Below are 27557 nucleotides of genomic sequence, written 5' to 3' on the forward strand. Positions count from 1 at the left end.
TTATGGCCAAAATTTTATTCAAGATATACTTTTAATTGCCAATATTTTTATGTATTTACAAGGAATATTCTGTAAAGTGTAAATTTATGTACAAGAGAGCACAAAACAGAACAGGAAGAACACTCATGCATTTACACACTGAAGCCATAACAGCATCATAATGGCCTGGGAGTGTTAACGCAGTTCCCTAAGTGGGTAAATTACACCCAGGAGATTCTCACTCAGCAGTGTAAGCTGTTAGTGCTTTCAGACATTTGCGAAATGCATCCATTGCCCCATTCCAAGCTTAATTGGTATAATAAATGTCAATTAAAGCTCCTTTAAGATTTCAAACTGCAAAACTCAAGTGAAACTATTTATGTATAGATTCATATAAGACTCCTCTACTAGAAGTCGCTCCCAAAAGAGACACAGTATATTTACATTTACCATAGCTACATGGATACACACAGCAACTTTTCATTCACATAGGAAACAACGTTACTTTTCCCAGCTATACTAAATGTGTTACTTTTTATTTTTTGAGACAGTCTCTCTCTGTCACATAGTCTGGAGTGCAGGTGGTACAATCTTGGCTCACTGCAACCTCTATCTCCCTGGCTCAAGCGATTTTCCTGTCTCAGCCTCCCAAGTAGCTGGAATTACAGGCACGTGCCACCACGTCTGGCTAATTTTGTATTTTTAGTGGAGATGGGGTTTCTTCATGTTGGTCAGGCTGGACTCAAACTCCTGGCCTCAAGTGATCTGCCCACCTTGGACTCCCAATGTGCTGGGATTACAGGTGCAAGCCACCACGCTTAGCCTCCATCATTGATTCTATATGTACACATGACTCCTTTTTTACTTTTACTTAGAAGGCTTAAAACACAATTATTCATTCAGTATAATTATAAAACAGAGTTGGCCGAGCGCAGTGGCTCACACCTGTAATCCCCACACTTGGGAGGTTGAGGCGGACGGATCATGAGGTCAAGAGATAGAGACCATCCTGGCCAACATGGTGAAATGCCGTCTCTACTAAAAGATACAAAAATTAGGTGGGCGTGGTGGCGGGTGCTTGCAATTCCAGCTACTCAAGAGGCTGAGGAAGGAGAATTGCTTGAACCTGGGAGGCAGAGGTTGTAGTGAGCCAAGATCGTGCCACTGCACTCCACCTGGGGACAGAGCGAGACTCCATCTCAAAAAAAAAAAAAAAAACAAAAATAAACAAAAAAACAGCCTTTGTTAACTTCTGAACTTGGCAAAAAAAAAATTATATTTTATCTACAGCTCATTTAGGTATCAAAAATGCATTTTAGTTTAGGTAGCCCAAGCTGCCAGTTGTTTGATATCATCATCATCTTCTTCTGCCCTCCGGGAAGATGCTGGAACATAAAATAGATAAAAATTAGTAATTGGTGACATTCACACTTTGATCATTGAAAACAGGTATGAATTACATATAAAAATGTTTTAAATATGAAATCAAAAACATGTCCTAAAAAGAATGGGCCTGGCTACCATTTTAGGCAACTATCTGACCACAGGTGGTTGAGCTGGGTAGCAGACCTGCTTGGGTTCGACGTGCAGTGAAAGACATGCCTGGTTTTCTCTCTGGCTGTACTGGCAGGGAAGAGGAAGGCACATTTGGAAGGTGGATATTTGTCATCTTCTTATTTAATTCCTCCTGCTCCAATTCTTCAAGTTCTGCCATCAACTCATCCTGAACACAGGAGAAAGGAAGAATTATGGAGTTAACGTTTCAAGACGTGGGTTTCCTCAAACACAGTAACAAGAACATCTGCTACCCAATTGATATGTGAGAATCCAGTGAAATGGAATATTTATTTTAAAACTAAGTCTTTTTTGCAACACTGAGCAATGATTAAAAAATGAATATTTTGGGTTGTGCAAATTTGTTGTAGTTAATCTTCTAATACTTCAGTAAACAGCCATTCATGTAATTTGTGCTAGCTGAATATATAACCTCCCCATGCTTCTGGGAAATTTACACCTTGCCTGTCATTTTCCAATGTGTTCTTTTCTACTGTTTATAATCTACAAAACTTTAACTGGTAGAAATGAATGTTTTTCTTTGGGTTAATGCTACTGAAAATAAAACAACAGGTACAGCAAAACCATAATGCACAGAAAGTAAAAAGAATCAGATAGAGATATGATTCTTTTATCAAATCACCAAAGCCAATATAAATTAGCCTGCACATTTGGGTTAAGAAAAGTTCAATTTAAGATAAGTACACCATATTTCTTTCTTTTAGCAATAGTACCAAAGAGTCTGGTTTAATCTTAAACTACTCCCTGTCCCAAAAACTTCTGAGAGACAAGGCTAGTTTGAGACCTTAAAGATGTAAGTCACCTTATGCCAGTTCTTAGATGACTCAGATAGTTCAGATCTCACTGGCTTCATAAGTCCTCAAGTGGAGTCCAGCCCTCTCAGAGAGAGTTTGAGAGTCACAACTAAACTTGCCATTGATGGAATTATGTGGCTGTCACTATTAGAAATGACCTGGGACACCTTATATTCATCCAAGTAGATTTTTCTTTCATGAATGAATAATGAATGAGAGAATTCATTCATTCATTATTCAACAAATTTATTGAGCACTCACTCCTTGACAGGTTTTGAAAATCAACACTCCCTATATTCAAGGAGATTATGCTCAAATGCAGGAGAAAGGCACATAAACAAATAATAATCCAACATTAAAGTGAGAGTAATAACACTGTGGGAAGAGAGATGTTTATGCCAATCACAACATGTGATTGAGTCAGTGGGTATCAGAATTGCAGCAAGCTGAAAGATTGTCTGACCTCTATTAAATTCGCCTCATAAAAAGAGAAGAAAATATGAAGGTGTATAGCATTGGGCCATATGAAATAGCACAGTCAATATAGTTGTGCACTTGATGGATTTCCACAGGCCATATGAATAAAATGGTATCAACGTGAATACCCTGATGTCCTATTTCTGCTCACAAAACAATTAGGGACAAATACCATAAATATAGTAATGGCAGAACAAGCTATCCTATGCCAAATGTATGCCCAGAATTATCAATAGTGCTTCATCATTTTCAACAGCAGCAGAAACATACTGATATTTTCTTTAGCAATATGATAACAGAGTAATCATCTCCTCCGTCATTTTCATTCTTTAGGTACCAAACACTAATTTAAGATATTTTAGAGATAATCCAGTGATCTAATAATCTTCATGATCATAGATAAGAAAGCTAAGGGTCAGAAAAGTAAAAGGGACTTACACAAAGTTTTTTTTTTTTTTTAGATGGAGTTTCGCTCTTGTTACCCAGGCTGGAGTTCAATGGCGCGATCTTGGCTCACCGCAACCTCTGCCTCCTGGGTTCAAGCAATTCTCCTGCCTCAGCCTCCCGAGTAGCTGGGATTACAGGCATGTGCCACCATGCCCAGCTAATTTTTGTATTTTTAGTAGAGACAGCGTTTCACCATGTTGACCAGGATGGTCTCGATCTCTTGACCTTGTGATCTACTCGTCTCGGCCTCCCAAAGTGCTGGGATTATAGGCGTGACCCACCGTGCCCGGCCACAAAGTTTTCAATAAATGATAGAGCCCAAATATCCACATAAGCCTGGAGTCCTTTCCACCACATCATTATTTACTCATTAGATGCTTATTAGTCCACACTAGGGGTTGGCAAACTTTTTCTGTAAAGGACCAAATAATAATATTGCAGGCTTTGCAGGCTGCATGTTTTCTTCTGCTCCATAGTCTCCTTTGTTGTCAGTTTTCACCAACAGTTTAAAATTGTGAAACCTATACTGACCTTATAGGATACACAAAAACAGGTCATGGGAAGAATTTGACCTGCAAGCCATATTTTTTCCAACCCTTTGTCAGCACCATTTTTAAAAGGTGTTGATACCCATTCTCATTTAGGGGGATTCCATGGAACCACACCTTACTTGCTAAGTGTATTATTTTTAATATCACATAGATGAAGGAAGTTGCATTATTTGCCATGCTAATCCAAGCTTTGGAAATGTCTCTATATGTGTGCTAGTCCTACTTGTGTGTGCTTTGAGAACGATTGAAATTCACAGTGCAGACATCACCATTATAATTATAGTCCGTTTGTATTATTGGACTGATTAATCTACATGGAATCTGTGTGTTAATAATGCCACTCCACATTTATTTGGTTTCATAGCCTGAGTAATAAACAGAGGCAGCCTAACCTCTAATTTAATAGCCATAGAGAAACATACCTCTGTTTCATGCAGAATGACAAAGTCTACTTTGTTTTGCCCAGATGTGTGAGCATTTAGTTCCTCCTAATGGGGCTGTTTAGACTTCAACCATTAAAAGTCACTAACTTTACATAATCACATGCTGTTTTTTCCTTAATAGCCGAAAACTTAATTAGGTAGCTGTTTGCCAAACTATATTAATCTTCCCTTTAAATCAGAGCTACTAACACTTTATTTTTCTCTTAAGAGAAGTACCTTTCTGACAAATATCACTTGTTCTTTCGGTAGTAAGGAAACCTGCCTACCGTATATGATGGGAAGCTACTCTTTACAGCAGCCACAGTCCTGCATTCTCCATATTGGGTTACGTACCTCATCAAAGTCATCACCAAATCCAACCCTTTGAGAAAATGCTTCTGAGATTTCTTGGGCGATGTCCTGTTGCTCTGTGATCTCTTGCATCAAATCATCTATTTTGTTCAGATCCCTGGGAAATCACATTTTGTTGAACATTTTAGAATGTTAACTTATAATTTAGATATAATCCTACATGAAAAAGTCAGTTCATTTAATATAAATTCTTAGTTATTTCAGTAGGATAAATATTCCTGATATTTACCAACTTTAAAGATAATTTATATTTTTTTAAAAAGTTAATAATCCTGTATATGCACATATATTAAAAGCACTAAGCAAATATCTATTACATTTGGAACTCACTAAAAATAAAAGTATTTTATAACTATTAATATTTATAGACCCATTTTGAAATTTTTTCTGGTTGGGCATATGTCAAATTTAAATATATGCTGCTGTGTATCAACTCTGCAGGAAACACTGCCACAGACCACCAGGACCACCAAGACTAGATGAGCTTCGGCGACTCTCAGGAGCCCCTATCTGACAGCAGCCCTTTGTTGAAGGGCTAGAGAGCAATTTTTTGTAACAACACTTAGCGGCTCTGAGATCCTGGCTCCCTGAGGGTTTTCCCCTAGTGGTGATGCCCTAAGAGGTTACTAAAGAGAGCAGGATTAAACCTATAAAGCCCTCAGAAGAATTAGCAACTGCAGCAAAGAAATCTAGGTAGTCACTGGCTCAGGATGAACAGCAGCTTTGAAGACATTTTCCAACACCTGAGCTTCGCTGGCTCCTAAACACCTGCCTAAGCATGTTGGTGTCTACATGCCAGGTTCTGGAATGTTTCTATAGTAACTGGTCGCTGAATAATTCCTACAACTCTGAAACTAGGCCAAACTGATTGGATAGAAGAGAAGTGATAATGCCCTCATTATTAAGTAGCCTAAATACCAAAAGTTTGATTTACAATGGAATTAATTTTTTGTGAGTTTCTCTGACTCTATAAGAGCCATTTTGACACATTTTAATGCAATAATCAAAAAAGAATACTTTTACTTCCCTTTGACCATCCCTTATCTCTAAACCTTATTATTCTATTTATAATGAATATTCAACAAATATGTTTTAAAAAGGAACATGAAAAAAATGTATGGCTAAACTTTGGGCCTGGGAACGAATTTTTCTCAAATGTAATACAATGGTACGATGTTGCCAAGCTGCCTGGAGAGAAACGCTGATTTTGTAATACATTTTGGTACCCAAAAGCAACAGAGAATTTTGACTCTGATAATGAATCTAATGATCTCCCTGAAGCTGTAAAAATGGAGGCTGATTGTTAATGAATTATCCAGAAAAGAAAGTGTTAGCAAGGTTGTCTTCACTCCCCCCAGCCTCTAGCTTTTTCACCTTTTCCCATTCTATGAAAATTTGTCTACATCTCATAGGTACTCATTGCTCTTGTGCATCTTTGGCCCAGGTTCCACTTTCATATGCAATATCAGAAAAGGATCAGGTCACAGACATATTTCCCAGTGCAAATGTTAAGCAAACTGTGAATACTACTGAGTGCTCCCTTTGTGCCAGGAACTATGCTAAGTGCATTATATATAATATCTCATTGACTCTCACAATAACCACAAGGTAAGTACTATTATCATCTCTAATTTACATATACGGAAGCTGAATAAAGGACAAAATAATTTTCCCAAGGGATAGTCAGTTGTTGGCCTGGGATTATAGCCCAGAAAATCTAACACCCAAATCCATGCTCATAGCTATTCTTCTGTGTCAGTGGTTCTCAAACATTGGTTAGCATCAGAATGACATGGACCCAAACCCTTTCCTAGTTCAAGGAGCCTGGGCGTCTGTGTTCTCTTTATGTATTTTCCAGGTGATTCTGATTCCCTCCAACGTTTGACAGACACTATCCCATAGTTCCAACACCCTCACAGAGGATGAAATTGAAGACTTTTTAAAATTTGTTGTTGTTGTTGTCGTTGTTGCTGTTGTTTTTCCGAGACGGAGTCTTGCAGTGTCGCCCAGGCTGGAGTGCAAGTGGTGCGATCTCACTCATTGCAACCTCCGCCTCCCGGGATCAAGTGATTCTCTTGCCTCAGCCTCCTGAGTAGCCGGGATTACAGGCGCTCACCACCATTCCTGGCTAATTTTTAAAAATATCTTTAGTAGAGACTGGGTTTCACCAAGTTAGCCAGGCTGCCCTTGAACTCCTGACACAGGTGATTCACCTGCGTCAGCCTCCCAAAGTGCAGGGATTACAGGCATGAGCCACTGTGCCATGCCTTTTTTAAATCGTAGAATTTAAATATTTACAGGTACAGTTTCCAGCAATCATAAAGTAACTGGGAAACATTACAGGCAAAAATGAATGCCCTTCCTTTTTTCATGGTCTTTTTTGTTGTTGCTATAACCTTCAATCTTTCTCTGAGACACTATTTCATTCAACATGTCAAAGAGCCTCAAATGAGTAAATCCATTCCTGCCAAAATCATAATATGGTTCCAAAGGTTCTTCCCAACACTGAGGGAATTTATGATTCATGGGGAGACCAGAGTCACTCACATGTTTTCGTGAACTGATTTCATTGCTTTTGCTGCAAGGCCCATGTTCCTCAACACCTCAGTGTTGGTGTGTGAGTTCTCCAGGGCTTCTCTCTGGAACTCAATGGTTGAAAGTGTTCCATCAATCTGAGTGAGCTGCTTTTCGAACCTCTTCTTTCTCTTTAGTGCCTGTAATGCAGCTAAATAAAAAAGAAGTCATATTTATTAGGAAAGAGAAAGAGATACTTAAGAGATGTTTACTCAGCACCAACTATGGACTTAGACTTGCTGTTAACTAAGGACAATGAGTATACCAAAATAAACCTGAGAAATAAACAAGTCACATTGTCCTCTCAATTACCAGCACGAATTAGCACTGTCTCCAACATTTTATTTTATTTTTTCTTCCAAATATCTGGTAAGTGTAAGAGAATGGAAAAGCAGCTTTCCTATTCCGTAACATATGCCACAGAAATGGTTTTGCAAATATCAGATTTTAGAAAAAGGATAGATAAAAATGTGAGTACCAATCATGCAATAGAAAAGTAAACTTTAAAAAAAAATAAAGACCTTTTGACACAGGGTGTCACTCTGTCACCCAGACCAGATGAAATGGTACAATCATAGCTCACCGCAGCCTTGAACTCTTGGCTCAAGCAATCCTTCTGCCTTAGCCTCCAGAGTAACTGCAACTACAGGCACATGTCACTGTACCCAGCTATTTTCTTTTTTTTTAATTTTTTTGTAGAGAAAGGGTCTTGCTCTACTGCCCAAGCTAGTCTCAAATTTCTGGCCTCAAGCAATCCTACCCTCTTGGCCTCCCAAAGTGCTGAAATTGCAGGTGTGAGTCCCCACACCTGGCCCTCCCTGTCTTTTTTATCTATGTTCTGGGAGAATTCCTTGACTTTATTTTCAGATCACTAGTTTAGTCTTCAGCTATATTCATTCTATTTTTTACCCTTTATTTTCTTAATTATGCCTTTAACTTCTAAGAACTTGTTCTTGTTCTTTAGTTGCTCTTTTTTTTTTTTTTTTGGCAGCCTATTCTTGTTTTATAGATATAATTGCCTCCCTAATCTCCCTCAGGATACTAACACTAGTTTTATTTGTAATATATTTTATTTCTGACATTATTTCTGTTCTTTTGGGTTCCATTGTTTGTGTTGCTTATCTTGATTCTTCTCTTTCATGCAATTACCTTTCTTCAACATTCTTCCAATCTTCTATTATAGGTTCATATTTATAAATATTATAAAAGACTGGAATAGTTCATATAAGTGGCTGTGCATCTTGTCATTATGTGAGTTTCCCCACAAGGCCTCTCTCCTAAAGGGAAAGTTGCCAATAGCTCTGTGCAAGAAAAATGTGGGGCAGGGAGTAGGTACACAAGCAGGGGACTACTAAAGTTACCAAAGAAAGGCTTGCCTCTGGGTGTAGGACATTTTATTTTTTCTTATAAGTGGTGACTGTCCTTCCTCACCCCTTCCTGCCCACTATGGAGGTTTGAGGATCCTTAAGCTCTGCTCCAACTCCCTCTCCAGATACAACAGCACAATTTAAGTTCTTGATGAACAGCACTTACATCTTTTCTTTTTTCATGTCTTCCTTGTTATATACAAACTTTTTTTATAGAACAAAATTTGTTTAATCTGTCTTTTAAGGAAGAGCTAAAATAATTTTGTAAGTCAAATGGCTTAAAGTCCTTTTCACGCCATCACACTCAACAGAGACTTACCAACAAAAAGAATAAAATGCTTAGGAATACAGCTAAACAGTGAGGTTAAAGATCTCTATAAGAAGAATGTATTAGGCCATTCTCCCGCTGCCATAAGGACATACCTGAGATTGGGTAATTTGTAAAGGAAAACGGTTTAATTGACTCACAGTGCCTCGGGGCTGGGGAGGACTCAGGAAACTTACAGTCAAGGTGGAAGGGGAAACAAACATGTCCTTCTTAACATGGCAGCAGAAAGGAAAAGAATGAGAGCCTAGCAAAGGGAGAAGCCCCTTATAAAACCACCAGATCCTGTGATAACTAACTCACTGTCATGAGAAGAGGATAGGAGAAACTATCCCCATGATTCAATCATCTCAACCTGGTCCTTCCCATGACACATGGATCACAGGGACTAGAATTCGAGATGAGATTTGGGTGGGGACACAGTCAAACTATATTATTTCGCCTTTGGCCTCTCTCAAATCTCACGTCCTCACATTTCAAAACACAATCATGCCCTTCTGACAGACACCAAAGTCTTAAATCATTCCAGCATTAACTTAAAAGTCCAACTCCAAAATCTCATCTGGGACAAGGCAGGTCCCTTCTGCCTATGAGCCTGTAAAATCAAAAGTAAGTTAGTTACTTCCTAGATACAATGGGGATACAGGCATTGAGTAAATACACCTGTTCCAAATGGGAGAAATTAGCCAAAACAAAGGGCCTACAGGTCCCATGCAAGTCCAAAATACAATAGGGCAGTCATTAAACCTTAAAGTTCCAAAATGACCTCCTTTGACTTCATATCTCACATCCAAGTCATGCTGATGCAAGAAGTGGTCTCCCACAGCCTTGGGAAGCTCCACACCTGGAGCTTTACAGAGTAAAGCCCCATTCCCAGCTGCCTTCATGGCTGACATTGAGTGCCTGTGGCTTTTCCAGGAATATAGTGCAAGCTGTTGATAGATCTATCATTCTGGGGTCTGGGGAATGGTGGTCCTGTTCTCTTTACTTCTGTATACCTGCAGGCTCAACATCATGTGGAAGTTGCCAAGGCTTGGGGCTTGGACCCTCTGAAGCCATGGCCCAAGCTGTACCTTGGACCATTTTATCCCCTTTTAGCCACATTGGCCCCTTTTCGCTGGAGCAGCTGGGATGCAGGGCACTACGTCCCTAGGCTACACACAGCAGGGTGCACTGGGTCAGGCCCAGGAAACCATTTTTTCCTCCTAGGCCTCCAGGCTTGTGATGGGAAGGGCTGCCACAGTGGTGTCTGACATGCCCTGGAGACATTTTCGCCATTGTCTTGGTGATTAGCACTGGACTCCTCCTTACTAATGTAAGTCTCTGCAGCAAGTTTGAATTTCTCCCCAGAAAATGTGGTTTTCTTTTCTATTGCATCATCAGGCTGCAAATTTTCCAAACTTTTATGCTCTGCTTCCTCTTGAACACTTTGCCACTTAGAAATTTCCTCCACCAGATACTCTAAATCATCTCTCTCAAGTCTAAAATTCCACACATCTCTAGGGCAGGGCAAAATGCTCCCAGTCTCTTTGCATAGCAATAGTGACCTTTACTTCGATTTCCAACAAGTTCCTCATCTCCATCTGAGACCACCTCAGCCTGGACTTCATTGTCCATATAACTATCAGCATTTTCATCAAAGCCATTCTACAAGTCTCTAGGAAGTTTCAAACTTTCCCACATTTTCCTGTCTTCTGAGCCCTCCAAACTGTTGCAACTTCTCCCTGTTATCCATTTCCAAAGTCACTTCCACATTTTCAGGTATCTTTACAACAGCACTCTACTCTCTGTGGTACCAACTTGCTGTAATAGTCTGTTCTTTCATTCCTATAAGGACATGTCCAAGACTAGGTAATTTATAAAGGAAAGAGGTTTAATGGACTCACAGTTCTTCAGGGCTGGGGAGGCCTCAGGAAACCCACAATCATGGTGGAAGGGGAGGCAAACATATGGCAGCAGGAAGGAGAAGAATGAGAGCCCAGCAAAGAGGGAAGCCCCTTATAAAACTAACTTGTGCGAACTAACTTGCTATTGAGATAAGATGGGGGAAACCACCCCCATGATTCTATTATCTCAATTTGGCCCCTCCCATGACACATGGAGATTATGAGAACTACAATTCAAGATAAGATTTGGATAGGGACACAGCCAAATAGTATCACAGAATTACAAAACACTCCTGAAAGAAATCAGAGATGCTACAAACAAACATCTTCACGGATGTGTGTTCTCGGGCAAGTCACATCTCTTCTTTGAGCTTTAGTTTGCTGTTCTGGAAATACGGATTATATCAGGCTGGGTGATTAGAAGAATTAGTAATGATTTATGGAAAACACCTTATCCAGTCCCTGTAAATGGTAGGAATGTAGCAACTAAATAAATAATAGCAATTTATATAACATTCTTAATTACTGGGCTTGCATATCTTATTTCTCAGACTACTGTATAACAAAGTACCCATTTGCTTTATCATAACTCATCACAACCAAAACATAATATTACAAAACACTTCTCCATTTCAATAGGTACAACAAACAATATTATTCATTAGAGTATCCTAAGAAGCTAAACTCCACATCTACATAGCTAAACTCCACCCAACACAGCCGGCAGTGGAATGTTCAGAGTGCATGTCCTCCCTGACTTGTCAAGCTGGTTTAGTGACTATACATATCTGAAACTGGACTGGTACCCATTGATCCTAAACATTCTTTTTTTTTTGAGCAATGTTTTTAAGTTCTCCATTTAAAAATATGTCATATTTCTTAGTAAAAATTAATTTTAGATAACTTTCTGAAAATCTAGAAAAGCAATGTGGTATAAAGGATGGGGCTCTGGAGCTTGAGACCTATGTTTCAATTCTACCTAAACCACTTAATACCTGTGTGTAATAATTGTGATGCATGACCTGAACTCATCTTAAGTGACGTTCTCTCACCTGAATGACAAGAACAATAATACCTGGAAGACAGCAATAGAACATCATGCTCTAGAGTGGTTTACCTTCAAATCTGGGCTCCCTCATTCACATATAAGGCTATGTGGCTTTACCTAAGTTGCTTACTGAACAATGGAGATGTAACTCATTTGGTTGCTGAGAATTAAATGAAATAGCATTTATAAATTTAGGGCAGTGACACATAGTGAGTAATTACTAAATATTAGGGATCCTCATCATCATCACTTCCTTTGTAGATTGTCAGAACCACATGGTGAGACTCTCATGGTAGGACACCGAACCTTACAACTGTTAGCCATTCGTAATAATTTCTGATTTGGACATAATTTTAAACATCTATGTTAACATATGGTTTCTGCTTTTCAAAATATTGGGGAAAAATCTGAAAATTCACCAACACTTAGGATCTCAACTTATACTGTAATTCCCATGCCACACACTACATATTCGCCCAACCAGAGACCCAAACTCAGAAGGAGCCAGGGAGCTAATGGAATTAAGTGAAGCAGCAAGAAGGCTGGGAAAAAGGCCTTCTTTATTTTTTCTCCTGTGAGAAAGAAAGAAAAAGAGAAACGTTTCTCTTCTATAAAAATAAAAACTAGTGCAGTAGTGGCAACATATAACAACAAACACTGGCCTCAGTATAAAGGAGTCAAGAGGAAGAACTGGAGACACCAGTGACCTGGGAGCATAAACCTGACCTAAGGGAAGCACTGCTGGGATTCGGTGCCAAGCTGCTTTGCAGACCTGTAGTCCCAGCCTACCACATGTTCGGAAGCCAGAAATCTCAATTTACATGCAAAATTCCCCAATTTTTACACGCTACTTTACATTTTTCTAAAAACCTTGTGTGAATGAAACCAGTAACTTCTGCATGGCTGGTCCTAGGATACCTGACATTTACTATGATTTCTGCCTGGCAAGTTAAACTTCTCCCAAACATAAAGACAGGAGGCTTTTGTTTCAAATAGCCAAGTATGTGAGTCTCTTGGTGAGCTGTCGTACATAAACTGATGAGGCCACTGATACATCATGAGTTGGACAGGCCTTAGCCTTGTTCCCTAACAATCTGGGAAAGAAGCAGCTGTATTTTTTCAAAGGCATGCACAAAAATGCTGCAAATCGAGCATTGTTCCTGATTTGGCAAAGAAGGACATTTTTCAGGGCCGTGAAATTTAACCTGTGTAGAAGATGCAATTCAATCTTTCAAACTCCTGCATGTGCTTTTAAGCAGCTGGTGACACCTGGACAATATTCTGTCTAAGACAAAGAGATCTACTGTATTCCTTTGTGGCAGAGAAACAGCCAGGGGTTTTGTCTCCTTACATAACAGTGATGTTCCTTCAGCAGTGGAGTTGCAGAACAATGTCCTTTATGTACTATTGCCAACAGTATACGTGAAGAGTCCTTATGACAGGACACTGGGGACTGGAAATAGAATGAAAGAATTACCCACTTGAACCAATTTAACTAGCCCTGTGTAACTCTACTATGCTGCCAAGGGAGGAAAGCTTTCAGTCATTTACGCCAAATAATTAAAATGGCAGAAAAGAGTTTCAATGTCATTGCTCATATAATGTATAGGGTGTCTTGGTTTTTTGTTTTGTTTTGTTTTTTGTTTTTTTGAGATGGAGTCTCACTCTATTGTCCAGGCTGGAGTGCAGTGGCACGATCTCGACTCACTGCAACCTCCAACTCCCAGGTTCACAAGTAATTCTCCTGCCTCAGCCTCCCGATGGGATTACCGGTGCATGCCACCATGACTGGCTATTTTTTGCATTTTTAGTAGAGACAGGGTTTCACCATGTTGATCAGGCTGGTCTGGAACTCCTGGCCTTGTGATCCACCTGCCTTGGCCTCCCAAAGTGCTGGGATTACAGGCATCAGCCACTGCACCCAGCCAGTCATCTCAGTTTTAAAAGTCAACCTGTCCTTCATTCATTTGGGGTACATAAATATGTGCATTGCTAATCCATTAGTCAGCACAGAGGAAGAATCTTTTAGGAAGCATCATATCCAGTGAACACAGACAAACCTGTTTTTGAAATATGAAACTGCATTATAATAGCTCTTCTCTGTCCCAGGAATGATCTCTAGAGAAGGGCTAAAAGATGAGGCTCTGAAGAGTGCCCAGGTATGAGAATGCTTAAGAATATATGTCACACATAATTGCTTATGTCATTGTTTGCTTTTAAATGGGAAGGTTTGTGATCATGTTTTATTTGAGGAACTTTAGTGTAAGCCCTGTTCTTGCTCATATACAAATCACCTCATTAATTAAACAATACCTTCTATTTATGGCACATTGTTTTAATTTTTGAAAAGCAGAATCTGAATAAGCATCATCATAGACATTTCCCAAGTGGAATAAAAACAAAATAATCTGCTCAATGTCACAGGTGGGATTGAGAACAACCGGCGAAATATTAGAAAATTTTAATACTCATTTGGCCAGGAGCATCCCACAATGAATTTCACTGAACTTCTTTACTTTTAAAAATTACTCTTTATTCATTCATTTCAGCCACTTAACAAGTATATATTAAAGATCTACAACATCCCTGGCACTGTGTTAGGCACTAGAGGGACAAAGAAATAAGGCTACAATCTCAGAGAGAGACAAAATATGAATTGGGCAATCACCTATTCATCATTCCCCAAGCATTTATTAAGCATGTACTATGCTATAGGCACTGTGCCTAGGGATACTAACATGTGTAAGTTACATTCTTCACCTCAAGTAGTAGAGAAGACATAGAGGAGAATAAGAAGAGACCATGTACAAGGTACAGTGGGTATGCAGAGTAATTTACAGGCTCTCTCTGGAGGGTAAGGGAAGGCTTCACAGACATCACTGTAGCAGAAACCTTATTCAACAGGCCTTGCTCAGTGAGCAGTTCTATTTACATTATCATTTCTTTTCATACATGGAAAGAAATATGGTGACATTTCTTGTATGTAGATGAAGTCCTCAGTGACTGTCTATATGTATACTCAATACCCTGATAAATAAAGAACATGAATGATGAAAAAAGAAGGAACCTAATGGGTTCCTTCCATTCCCCAACCCTTTCTCCTACTACAAATATCATACCAATAAAAAGTTTCTGGCTGAAATATATTAGGAATTAGGGACTATAAACCTCAAATATAGAGTACATCTTCGTTTTAAAGATTTGTACTCCAGCTTGCCACAGCAGCTGAATCTTATATGTAACCTCCATATTTTTGGAGGTCTCACCAATATTAAATGTCATATGGAGGGTAAATTGCAATCTAGAAGAAGACTAACACACAACAGTGATATATAAGATTATGTAATGCTAAAGCAGATGCCCGAGAAAGCAGTAAAAAGGAATGAGATTGAAGAAAGTAAATAAGAGATATTCTAAGGGCATTTGGAAGTGCAGTATTGCTATAAGCAAGCTAGTAACTTTGGACTGAATTTTGTGTTTAAAAAAGGTGATTGATTAATATTATAAGGCATAAAAGAGGAGAAAAACAGGTTGAATAATCAGTGCCCTCCCCCTTCTCCAGAGAGATCACAAATGGGCAAAGGATATTAAGGTTATTTTCCAACAGAAATGATGCTTCTCATCCTAAAGAGCTGGAGGTTGTTTTTGAAGATGAGGCAATTCTTGCTACCAGGATATCATGCAAGAGAATATGAAAGAAGGTAAATCAGAGAAGGGAAGTTCATGATCTAAAAGTGCTCTTGGCCTTGAGTTGTCAAAAAAGGAAGAAATGCTTTCATAAAAGACTTATTTTAAATACTCACTGAAATTCGCATCTCTTGTAATTAATTGCTTCAGAAGTCAATTGCTGGGCAAGTGGAATTAACATATTTGACCAACATACCAATGCATTAATTAAAATCTATTTGATATTCTTTGTAAAAACCCAATTAATTGTTTGATACCAGTCAGAATATATAACTAATTGAATGAATGAGTTTTAAATTTGCTGTTAGTATTATTTATAACCCCACAAATCGATAAACTTTGTGGGCCTGTTATCATCTAGAATTTTTTTAAGTATAAATATGAAACCAGCAAATATTAACAGAAAAACTGAGAAATAGCTGATTATGCTTAGTTTTACAAGCTAGATGTATGTACCTACAGGTGTAATTTATTATATATAATATATTATGTATGTATTTAATATGATTCAATTGTCTACTTGTAAAAAAGTATTCGTTAGTCATATGATGCAGCAGTATTTCATAGCACTGTGCCTGTGGCTTGCAGGTGCTCTACCACTTGAGTTTCAGAAACAGCAAACTATATTCCTTTAGCCCCTCTCAATTCTCACTGTCTGTGATTCTATGACTATTCCTTTGAGACACTAACGTCAACAAATCTTGAAAAATATATAGCTCCTCAAGTTGACTATTAGTATATGAAATTCTTTAAGAATAGATTTACCTTGAAATTGATGATGAACTATACTATTCTTTAATGATTGCATATACAAGTAACACCAACAAATCAATATAGTTTTCATAAATAAATATTTTCAAACTGCTCACAAAATGATAAAGCATGGGCTCTTATATATTTGGCCTTTGAAATATGTACAAATTAGTTGACCATGATCACAATTTTTTTTACAGTTAATACAGTAGAAGTTTTGAGTTACAATAATATCTTTGTTCAAACTCCAAGGTTATATTTACTTTCACTTTATATACATCAAATATATGAAAAGAAATGATCGTATAAATAGCACTGCTAAGCTAGCAAGGCCTGTTGAACAACAATACTGCTACGGCAAATAAGACGCACCCAGTATGACTACATAGCATGTAACACCATGTGACAGTCAAAAAGATTAACTGTCCAAAGTGCTTATTAAATATTTCATTGCATAATTTTATTCCTCCAAATTTCCATCTAAACTAAATATATACATGTAAATTTTATTTCATTTAAGCTAAATGGTTGGCATTGAAATTTAATTTTTAAATCAAGAATTAAACTTTTAACACAAGGCTTTCCATCTTTTAACAGAAAATGACCTAATTTTCCTTGCCTGAAATTTTTAAATTACTATTCTTGTTTGCTTGCTTTTTTTGGGCTTGTTTTGTTTTGCAAGTAGTGATTACAGTGTTGGTATTTTAAGTCACTAGATTCCCAGATTGGGGAAGAGATGACAGAGGCTGTGCAGAGCGATAGTAGTGGGGACTTCTAGCTATCCCCCCATCTACTACCTGGAAGTTCCTACAAATTAGAAATACCTGAAAAAAGGGCTGAGCAGTGGTTAAAAGAGCCACCGGTCAGGTATAATAGTTCTTACTGCTTTAAAGCATGATCTTAGAAACTTTGGACGGTCCTAAATATTTCCCATAGGCAATTCCCTACTGGCACCAGTTGCTTGAAGAATCAACATGTCTAGCACAGGAAAAGTCAATTATTCAGAGAGTGGTATACTATATGCTTTATATTTAATCCAGGCTTTTGTTTGTGTTTTTTTAATTTTATTTTTTCTTCTTCTGCAAACTTTTAAACTGTGTATTCATTAAAACTCCTATCAAATGATAATCAAAAAAAGTAGGAGAAACTAAAGTTATCAGTATGCGTGTAAAGTACAAAACTAGTTAGGTTTACTAAAGGAGAATGAGAATGTGATATTTAAAAATAAATTAACAATATCATCTCTATATTTTAAGTTATGTGATAATTTTGTCCCTTAAAAATACAAATAGATTCACACGTACTTAGGCATAGTACAAAAAATGAATACCAAAATAGTTCATTCTTACCCATTCCAATGCTGACCCCCAAATCCAAACCTTGTAATTTTTAAACTGAGTATTAGATCCCTTGCCTTATTTATTGCTGATTAGAGTATCTTGTATTTTTCTGTTACCTTAAAAAAATCTCCTGAAAAATTAGTCCTAAATACTGAGAAACAAACTAGCCGTACTAACAATAACTGTAGGTGAGCTCACAGTATTCTGCCATAATTCCTTGAAACTGTGTAATCCTCTGACGTTGCCATAACTATGGTGTTAGTAATACCTTTTCTAACTTATTCTACCTTATTTTGGCTGACTCAATAAACTGCAAAATAATATAAATGAAAGAAATTATATTATTTACTTAATGTAAATATTTCCCCAAATGTGGTACCTTTCTTCCTTGTAATAAGTGAATAATTATAAAATGTTTAAACATTTACAATACTGCTCCAAATTCATGTAAGAAAACTAGATGTAATGTTATATAACATAAGAAACAGTAGCAATTGCTCTTCCAGAAGTTGCTACAATCCATCAGCAAACTGTGCCACACGTACTGAAAGCAAAATTTTAAAATAAAAATACTCCAGTTTCTGAGGATTTAGAAGATGATGATTACTCTAAGCCAATGAGTTCACAGCTATAAAAAATATCAAAATAATTTTATAGGCTTCTTTTCTTTGAGTTACGGGATACTGACTCAAGGAAAAACCATAAACCATCCACTGGCCTCCAAACATTACACACTTCAAAATCACCCAGAAAGCTTTGAGTACCAAGATCCTGAACCTTATTCCAGATCCCTTGAAACAGAATCTCCTGGTGTGGCATTTTTAAAAAGCTCTCCAGAGAATCTAATGAAGGTAACACACTATCAGTTCACAAGCCATCATTTGTGAGGCCCAGTTGTGTGAATATAGTTCAGTTTTAGAAATATAATTCACAAGGAATATTGAGTGCATTGTTGAAGAAAAGAGAAAAAGCTGGAGAAATAAGATGATAAAGACTAGAAATGTGGGTGAGGTGTTTATAGCCAGGTGAACACCTAAATTCATTGAGTGTTGATCTGTCGAACAGTTGATATGCCTTAGCTGCGGGGGTTCCCAAACCCTGGTTTATGATCCTGTTAGGAACTGGGCTGCAAAGCAGGAGGTGAGCCGCAGGCCAGCAAGCATTACAACCTGAACTCTGCCTCCTGTTACATCAGTAGAGGCATTAGATTCTCACAGGAGCGCGAAGCCTATTGTGAACTGCGCCTGCAAGGTATCTAGGTTGTGAATTTCTTACGGTAATCCAATACCTGATGATCTGAGGTGGGACAGTTTAATTCCAAAACCATCCCCATTACCCCCCAACAGCAGTGGAAAAATTGTCTTCCAAGAAACTGGTCCCTGGTGCCAAAAGGGTTGGGGACAGCTGCCTTAGCTGCTGAAACATGGTGGCTATCATGCAAAGGCCATCCTGAAGTGAAGTCTCTAGTGGCATGCCAAGTTTCTGTCCTTGGTTCAGTCTTACTCAATATTTTAACAACAACTTCTACAGCAACAATAGAGGTTGTGGATCAAATTTGTGGCTAATTTAACTCAAAGAAATAGCTTGCATATAAGACAATAAAATTGGAATTAAAATCTTAATTCTAAAACAACTGAAAATAAGAGGATGTTTAATAGAAATTAATGTCAAATACTAAACGCAGCTGAACATATTAATTTCCATGGGCATGTGGGGAGTAATTTAGCTGGGAGTTTTAACTCTTTCCACATCCGGTAGGAAAAAAAGCAAGGAAAACGGGTATCTGATAAATCATATTCAAACTGAAACTGTATTAACAGAACAAAAGAAATAACAAGCCCAGTCCACTCTGTGCTGGCGAGCACCTTAGAGCACAAGATCAGTGTTAGTCTATATTGGACCTTTTCAAGGGCTCAGAGAGGAGAGGGAGGTAGTGGGGAAGCTCCAAGTTTTAAAACGACAGCTGAAGTGAGTAGGGTTCCCAGGGCTAGGCGCAGATATCTTAGGTTTTCCCACTGTGGGGTGAAAGCCCAAGTGGAGCTTCTGGTAAGGGGGGAAAATTGGGGATGAAGGATCATTGAGGAGAGGATCATGTTTCCGTTGATCTATCTTTTTCAGGAGAGGGGCAATTGATTGTGGAGTAAGATCTGGCCTACGTATTGGTTGTCAATGCCCCAGGGATAAGACTTGTTTTTTTGTTTTTTTTTTCCCCCAGACCCTAGAATACTGAGTAGAAAATAATCAGACAATCAAAGGCAAATAAAGCAATGTATTTTAATGCCTGGTTCTAATTTGAATACTGGGTAAGTCTGAGACCCTTCATGAGTTATAGTACCATATGAAACATATGAACTTCCCTGAAGAAACCTGGTTGAGGGGGCTATTGAGGACATCTGAGGACTTCTTAGAAGCTCTTTAAATGATTCTTCATGAGTAAACAGGCCAGGCATGGTGGCTCACGCCTGTAATCCCAGCACTTTGGGAGGCCAAGGTGGGTGGATCATAAGCAAGAGATTGAGACCGTCCTGGCCAACAGGGTGAAACCCTGTCTCTACTAAAAATACAAAAAAAACTTAGCTGGGCATGGTGGCATGCACCTGTAGTCCCAGCTACTAGGGAGAAGGTTCTCTCTCACCTGTAGTCCCACTCTCCTGAGGCAGGAGAATCACTTGAACCCGGAGGCGGAAGTTGCAATGAGCCAAGATCATGCCAGTGCACTACAGCCGGGTGACAGAGTGAGACTCCATCTCAAACAAACAAACAAACAAAAAGAGTAAGCAGAGGGGAAGGTGGATAGATACTTCATCCAATTATCTGAGTGATGATGGAGGAAGGGAGAAACAATACGAATGGGTGAGGAAGAAAACAGAATAGAGAGTAATCCCTTTCAGTTTAACAGCTCATTGAATAATACTTCATAGATTCTCAAAGCTGGAAGAGATCATTGAGTTACTTGTTCAAAGTCCAGATTTCTGGACCCTATACTTAACCTACTAAGTTATAATCTTTAATGAATACTTATGAGTGAAATATACAGAAAGAATTCTGATGTAGGTGATCTGAGTACCACATTTTGAGACACTGTCTTAAGAATGAAGGTTACTAGGTAAGTTATATCTCCCAAGGGAACTTTCATCAAGCTCTTGCAGTCTATGGCTGTGTCATTTTACCTGAGCCATGTTTTTGCCATCACTAGTTTGACTTTCAGCTAGCTGACTCTCTTTACACAAATGTCCTTCTGATCTGCAGTGTCTGAAGACTGCAGAACTCAGCTCTATGACAACTGTAATAAAAAGCAAAATTAAGAGACTGAGGAAGTTCTTCCCACTGACCCAAGAATGGGACTGTGCACACTTCTTCCCTCCAAGGAAGATCAAGTCCACATCATGATTCTGAAAACAAATTCATCCTTACCAATACAGCCCAGGCTTCAAAATTAGAGAGCTTATTCAATAGAGGACTCTGTCCTGGAGACTCACTTCACCAGACAGATACCTGATGAAGAGGTAGAACAGCCTCCGAGCCCAATTTTCACTGGAATCGTGTATAATGGTGCTGAGTAGGGGTTTAGGCCAAATTTGCTTCCTCTCCATCTCAACCATTAATCTTTATCAGCCCATGAATAATCCCAGACTAGATCCACTCATTTTCACGTATTTACGTATTTAGAGTTGCTGCTAAGCCTGGGATAAGGCAAGCAACAGAGCTAAGACTAGGGTGAGGGGGACAAAGAGGCATGTAGGGTACAAAGCATAAAGAGGCACTCACTCTCAGGGTCACACAGTTGTGTCCTAGGGATCTCACCTGCCTCACACCTGACCTGCCCCTATTGAGAAAACCTCAGCACAGTGAGGGGTCGCTGAGAAGGGTGAAAAAGGCAGAGCCGAGAAACAGAGACTTGAGGTACTGATTGCTGCCATCAAATATGTGAAAGGGCTTCATAGGACAGATGACGTAGATTTATTTGATGGTATTCCAGAAGACAAAATTTGGCCAAAACTGGGCCAAGTACAGCTTTTAAAAATGTAATTAGTTTATACCAAGAGCTAATGTTTATAAAGCATTGCACCAAATACTTCACCCAATAATGCCATTCATCCCCACAACTCCGAAGATCTATGTCCTCGTTGCCATTATGCAGATAAGAAAACAGAATTAGACAATCGAAAGCACTGGTCTAGGGTCACAGAGCTATTAAGTGGCCAGGCAGGGATGGAAATCGAACCTAGGACTTTATTTGGCTGTCTGCTTTGAAGCCCAGGCTCTTAACTATAACACCAATATACTTTCTACTAAATGTGCAAAAAAATTGACTGGGATATTTAAGCAAAAAAAAAAAAAAAAAAAAAAAAAAAAAAAGGTGGAATAGTGACCTGTAAGGTATATGTTGCCAGATCAGTGTGGTAGGAGAGGTCTGCAGTGTGCTGAGATATTGATACTCTTTAGCTCCCAAGGCAGGAAGCGCTGGGATAGGAACAGATCTTATTTTCCACGTCATTAACATTCCTATGGATTTAGGCTCCCCATCCTTAACTCTGGCCCACAGATCAGAATCAGGTGGGGGCACTTTAAAAAAAAATGATGTCTGATCCCCACTCCAGCCAATTATATCAGTATATACGGGGGTGGGCCCCATGCATCCAGGTGACTTTAAGACACAGGGCTCAGATGAAGTAGAACCAAAAATTAAATGATGTATAAAAAGCTTGCTTTTCCACAAAGTAGATTACTACCTATAAAGCAAGAGTTATAGCATAGTAATCTAAATAAACTGCATTCAAGAGTTTCTGGCCTCTTAATGTTTTCAACCAAATTATAAATCAAGCTCCAGCTGTTACTCTTTTGGATCAATAGAGCCTTGGATAGCATCTGTTGCAAAATCAATTTGGTCATGTGTATTCAGGTTCTATTTGGTAGATTATGATGGTAATAAATTTGAAGGGAGGAGAATTAGCTACTCCTGGACTATCTTGCTATGAGTTGTAATGAAACCAAGTTTCAGACTAAATTCTGCATATACGTTATTAAATAAACATACACTGGCAAACATATAAAAGTAATTTGCCAGCCTGTCCCATAAGCTCTATGAAGTCCCAACTCTAGGTACTTTCAGGCGCTCCAATTCATCCTGCGCTGAAAGGCTCGCTGAGGAAGACAGCAACATTCCCTGCTGTGCCGCCAGAGGTGCACTCCATCAGAAACCCACATAAACTAAAGACTAGACACTGCACTGATTTGAGATCTAGTTTCAGGCACCATTCTAGTGTTAATTATACACCTAGTAGATTCATCTCCTGTTGATACATGGGAGGGTAGGGGGAGCATATTGGAAGTATCTCTGAACTGTTTTAGCAATCCACATATTTAGAATACCTATAATTTCACCAATGAGGCCATGCTCAGTGGCTCTTCCCAGCACTTTGGGAGGCTGAGGCAGGAGAATTGCTTGAACCCAGGAGTTTGAGACCAGCCTGGGCAACATACGGAGTCCCCACCTATACAAAAATAAATAAATAAATTTAAATTTAAATAGCTGGGTGTGGTAGTGCCTGCCTGTGGTGCTAGCTACTCAAGAAGCTGAGGTAGAAGGATCACTTGGGCCCAGGCAGTCAAGGCTTCAATGAGCCCTGATCATACCACTGCAATCCAGCCTGAGTGACAAAGCGAGACCCTGCCACAAAAAAAAAATTCACCATTTCTTACATACATTGATTGATTGATTGATTGAGATGTAGTCTTACTCTGTCACTCAGGCTGGAATGCAGTGGCACGATCTCTGCTCACTGCAACCTCCACCTCCCAGGTTCAAGCTATTCTGCCTCATCCTCCCAAGTAACTAGAATTACAGGCATGTGCCACCACATCTGGCTAATTTTGTACTTTTAGTACAAAATTAGTACTTTTAGTACAAAATTAGTACAGGGTTTCACCAAGTTGGTAAGGCCAGTCTGGAACTCCTGACCTCAAGTGATCTGCCCACCTCGGCCCCCCACGGTGCTGGGATTATAGGTGTAAACCACCATGCTCTGCCCCATTTTTAACATTTATTGTGCTAATTAAAAGTTATTCATTTTACCAGTAAAACTCATTTTGAAATTCTGAATGCTGTCAAAACTTCTGTTGTTATAGAGAAATTGATCTTTGAGGAATCTGAAGTGACTTAGGACTGTGGCCTTTTCTGATATAATACTAGATTGCCGTTCAGAGAGTGTTAGCTGACCAACCATCTCTAATAATAAAATTTCAACTGCACATAAGTTATACCACTCTGATTATCATATAAATTACAGACCATTTAGTATTAAGTATATCAGGTTTTATTTTACAATTTTATATCACTTGGTGGCTAATAGAAGACAGTAACCGTCTTTATGAAGTTATGAAGTATATGAAGTTATCTGGTTTATTTGGAAGGTGCTGATATTGAGAGTGTTACCAAGGCATGGGCCTACGACTGAATTCTTTCCATAGCTTAGATGACAGACGACCTCATGCTAACCAGCCTCTTGTTACTCCCAGAGCCATTCTAGAAGCTCTGGGAGTTCCTAGAAACTAACACCAGTGAAGCTTCTGAGGAGAGTTAATGACTTTTCTATTAAAAATTAGGGCCAGGCGCAGTGGCTCACACCTGTATTCCCAGCACTTTGGGAGGCCAAGGCAAAAGGATCTCTTGAGGTCCAGAGTTTGAGAACACCTTGGCCAACATGGTGAAACCCCATAATTACTAAAAGTACAAAAATTAGCCAGGCATAGTGGTGCACACCTGTAATCCCTGCTATTCGGAAAGCTGAGGCAGGAGAATCACTTGAACACAGGAGGTGGAGGCTGCAGAAACCAGAGATGGTGCCACTGTACTCCAGCCTGGGGGACAGAGTGAAACCCTGTCTCAAAAAACAAGGGTTATTCACCCTTCATACTTGCATCTATAATGTCCTTGATTTAAGGAAGTTAGATTGGTAGTCTTAATTAGCATTGTCTTTAAATTTTTTGTCTTTATTCATAAAGTCAAATTGAGATCCATTTTTGGTACATTGCCAATTGAAGAATATTTCTGAAAAAAAAATCGGTAAAACCCACATTATTTTGCACTCTGTCTTTGAAAGTATATCTACATTTTTACCACTTCCTAGAAGCAAATGGTCAGTTTTTCAGATTTTTAAAATCTGTATCAGCGGGGTGCGGTGGCTCACACCTGTAATCCCAGCACTTTGGGAGGCCGACGTAGGCAGATCACCTGAGGCTGGGAGTTCGAGACCAGCCTGACGGGATCTGCCAACCCTGTCTCTACTAAAAATACAAAATTAGCCAGGTGTGGTGGCACATGCCTGTAATCCCAGCTACTTGGGAGGCTGAAGCAGGAGAATCATTTGAACCCAGGAGGCGGAGGTTGCAGTGAACCGAGATATCGTCATTACATCATTACACTCCAGCCTGGGCAACAAGAGCAAAATTCTGTCTCAAAAAAAAAAAAAAAAAAGAAAGAAAGAAAGAAAGAAAAAGAAACCCATAATATTTGCTGAGCAACCATGGTAGATAAAGCTATATACAGATCCAAATAGGTGGCAAAGGGAAGAAAACCCTTGACAGACACTAAGCAAAGCTCAGAGTGTGTATCAAACTGAAGAGGAAGGACCAAGCAACAAAACGACCAAAAACATTTTTAGCAAGCCATAATGATATGGTCTTTCTTTAGAAATTGCCATTGAATAACTTCCCAGAATATTTTCAGACACAAAGTAAAAGCAGAAATCAGCATTTACCTCTAAAACAGGCCATAATATGGACAAAAGTTATATGCATTAATACAGGATTTTTATTGTTGGTAATAAGCGGGCCATAAATCAGCTGGCGTACCTTTATGGGGAGAGGCAGAGTTCTCAAGGTCAGCTCCTAGAGACATCATTCCTTTCCTGCATTAAACAATAGCATCATCTTGTAGAGTGAGCCAAACCTTCCCAAGGCTTCATTGTGACTAAAGAAGCCCAACTAGAGGATGCGAATGTTTGAGTTTGGTGGTAAGCAGAGTCCTATATTGCCAATTCCATTTCTGTGTCTGCCGTTAACCTGGTATTAGAAGAGCAAATCACTTCAGCTTCTCACTGGGTTTTTATACGTGCCACGACTGCTGTTTAGAGGATTCCGATAGAAGGAAATTTTACTGAAGGAACCAATTAACTCTGGCAAAGAGCAAGGTGTTCAAGGTGCAACAGGAACGCCAAGAATCATTATTGACTCAAAGTCCCATTGTTTGTGCCAAAGTCAGTGATAGGAAATTTAATATTTAATTCCTCTACTTTTTTTTTTTTTAAGTTCTCAACAGAACATCCAGCTAAAGTTTTCAACAGCTGAGGAGCAAGGTAAACCACATCGTACTAGAACAGAAAATGCTTTGCTGAAGATTTAGGTGCAAGTTAAAATGTGTAATTTAATATACAAACATACAGCAGAAAACTTGGTGGTTAGTGTTGGAGTCAGCAGGGCTGGCCTAGAAAGAGCTGAACCAGGAGCAGTATTTACAGGGTTGCAAAAAAGCTCAGTAATCAAGACACATCATATTTTAATGCAGTATTTTTTAAATTCAAAATATCAAAAAATCCACAATGAACAAAGCATCACATTTTTTTAAAAAGAATTTTAAATAAAGAAGTGCTGTACAGAACAATGTAAGAGCTAGAGGCAAATGAAAAAAATCAATAATACCAATCCTGTCTTTATTTAAAATTTTGATATTTTGTTCATCATTTCTTTTTTTGGCATTAGTTCTGAGTCCTTTAAGTATGGCATTAAAGTATTGTTCGTCTTGATTACTGAGATTTTTAGCGCCCCTTTACATTTTGCCATCAGGGCCAGGGTCCAGCTCAACTCATCCTAGTCACGACCCTAAAAGTCAGTACCAGTTAGTAGAAAAGGCTGCAGGAGCAAACCTGGCCACCTGGGGACCTAGTGCTGTGGGCCAATTGTCCCCAAGGGAAGGGCTAGAGGCAGGCGGGCTCCCGCCTGCCGGCCAGACCCCAGCCTACCTCGCTTATTCTGAGTGCCGTGCTTCTTGGCCAGGGCGATTTCTCTCTGGATTCGATTTTCCAGGTACTCTTGTTTCTTGCCCAGCATCTCCTCAGTCTCCCGGAGTCGGGCCAGGGCCTCCTGGGGACTGGGAGCCGCTCGGCTCTTAGAAGAGCCACCCCCTTTAAAGAATTTGCCCAACTTGCTCATGGCTGTGGAGCTGGAGAGCTAGCGATCCCGGGGGCCTGTCGGGAGCTCCCCAGGACCGCGCCGGGGCCACAGGTGAGCAAGGCAGTTCTCTCAGGGACCCAGACCGGAAAGGCGGCGCTCCTGGGAATCAACAAGTCGCCGTGGACAGGTGACACACACTCCAGGGCATTTCCTGGCCGCCAGCTCGGCCCCGCCCCGCGGCACAAGGGCTGGGCGGGGAGGGCACTGCTGGGAGGGAGGTCGGCTGGCCGGCGCCACTCGGCCCCCTGGGAATTGAGCGAGCGCAGAGCAGAGCAAAGTTGGAGAGACAGGCAAAGACTAAGGGAAGTTGCCTTTTATCCACACTAGGGACGTCTCAGGATTGAAGAACTAGTTTGTGAATGTCTCAAAGAAAAGCAAACCGATGTCCCGGGGTCTGGGACAGGACGTGAAAGTGTAAGTGCGTAAGGCTGGACATGCAAAGCGTGTCTTTTGTGTGTGCATGAGCATAGTGTTCCTGTATTCAGGCCTCTTTTCTTGTGAATAAGAATATTCAGCTCTTTTCCTCTAGGTGTATGTCGTGTAGGTATGAGTGTGTGGACACAAAGGCTTCCAGGATATTTGCCTGCCACTACACTACGATGCAGGTGTGTGGGCAAGCTAGGCGCAGCTGCTGCTACTGGGCTTGTTTCTGCATTTGGTAGTCTGGGCAGGTTGATGTGTGCCTGGGTACCAGTTGGCACAAGTAGATTCTAGATCATCCTTGAAAGA

General features: G+C 39.5%; 1 protein-coding gene across 2 annotated transcripts; it reads right to left on the bottom strand.

Annotated features, from left to right (window-relative positions):
* Nucleotides 1–1198: 1198 nt before the first annotated feature.
* CHMP4C (charged multivesicular body protein 4C) lies at nt 1199–27005 on the bottom strand. Of its 2 annotated transcripts, none has more exons than XM_032250336.1 (5): nt 26618–27005; nt 7165–7342; nt 4600–4714; nt 1582–1702; nt 1199–1364 (listed from the first exon to the last, which is right to left on the bottom strand). In XM_032250336.1, exons 1-5 carry the CDS (start codon nt 26805–26807, stop codon nt 1300–1302), a joined length of 669 nt encoding a protein of 222 aa, XP_032106227.1. In that variant the 5' UTR covers nt 26808–27005; the 3' UTR covers nt 1199–1299. The 2 variants fall into 2 exon arrangements, with proteins under 2 accessions (XP_032106227.1, XP_032106221.1); XM_032250330.1 differs by having other exon boundaries at nt 1549–1702; nt 26618–27003.
* Between the last annotated feature and the right edge of the window lie 552 nt (nt 27006–27557).

The sequence above is a fragment of the Sapajus apella genome, unplaced genomic scaffold, assembly GCF_009761245.1.
Source record: "Sapajus apella isolate SASKATOON/1434 unplaced genomic scaffold, GSC_monkey_1.0 scaffold3, whole genome shotgun sequence".
Lineage (NCBI taxonomy): Eukaryota > Metazoa > Chordata > Mammalia > Primates > Cebidae > Sapajus > Sapajus apella.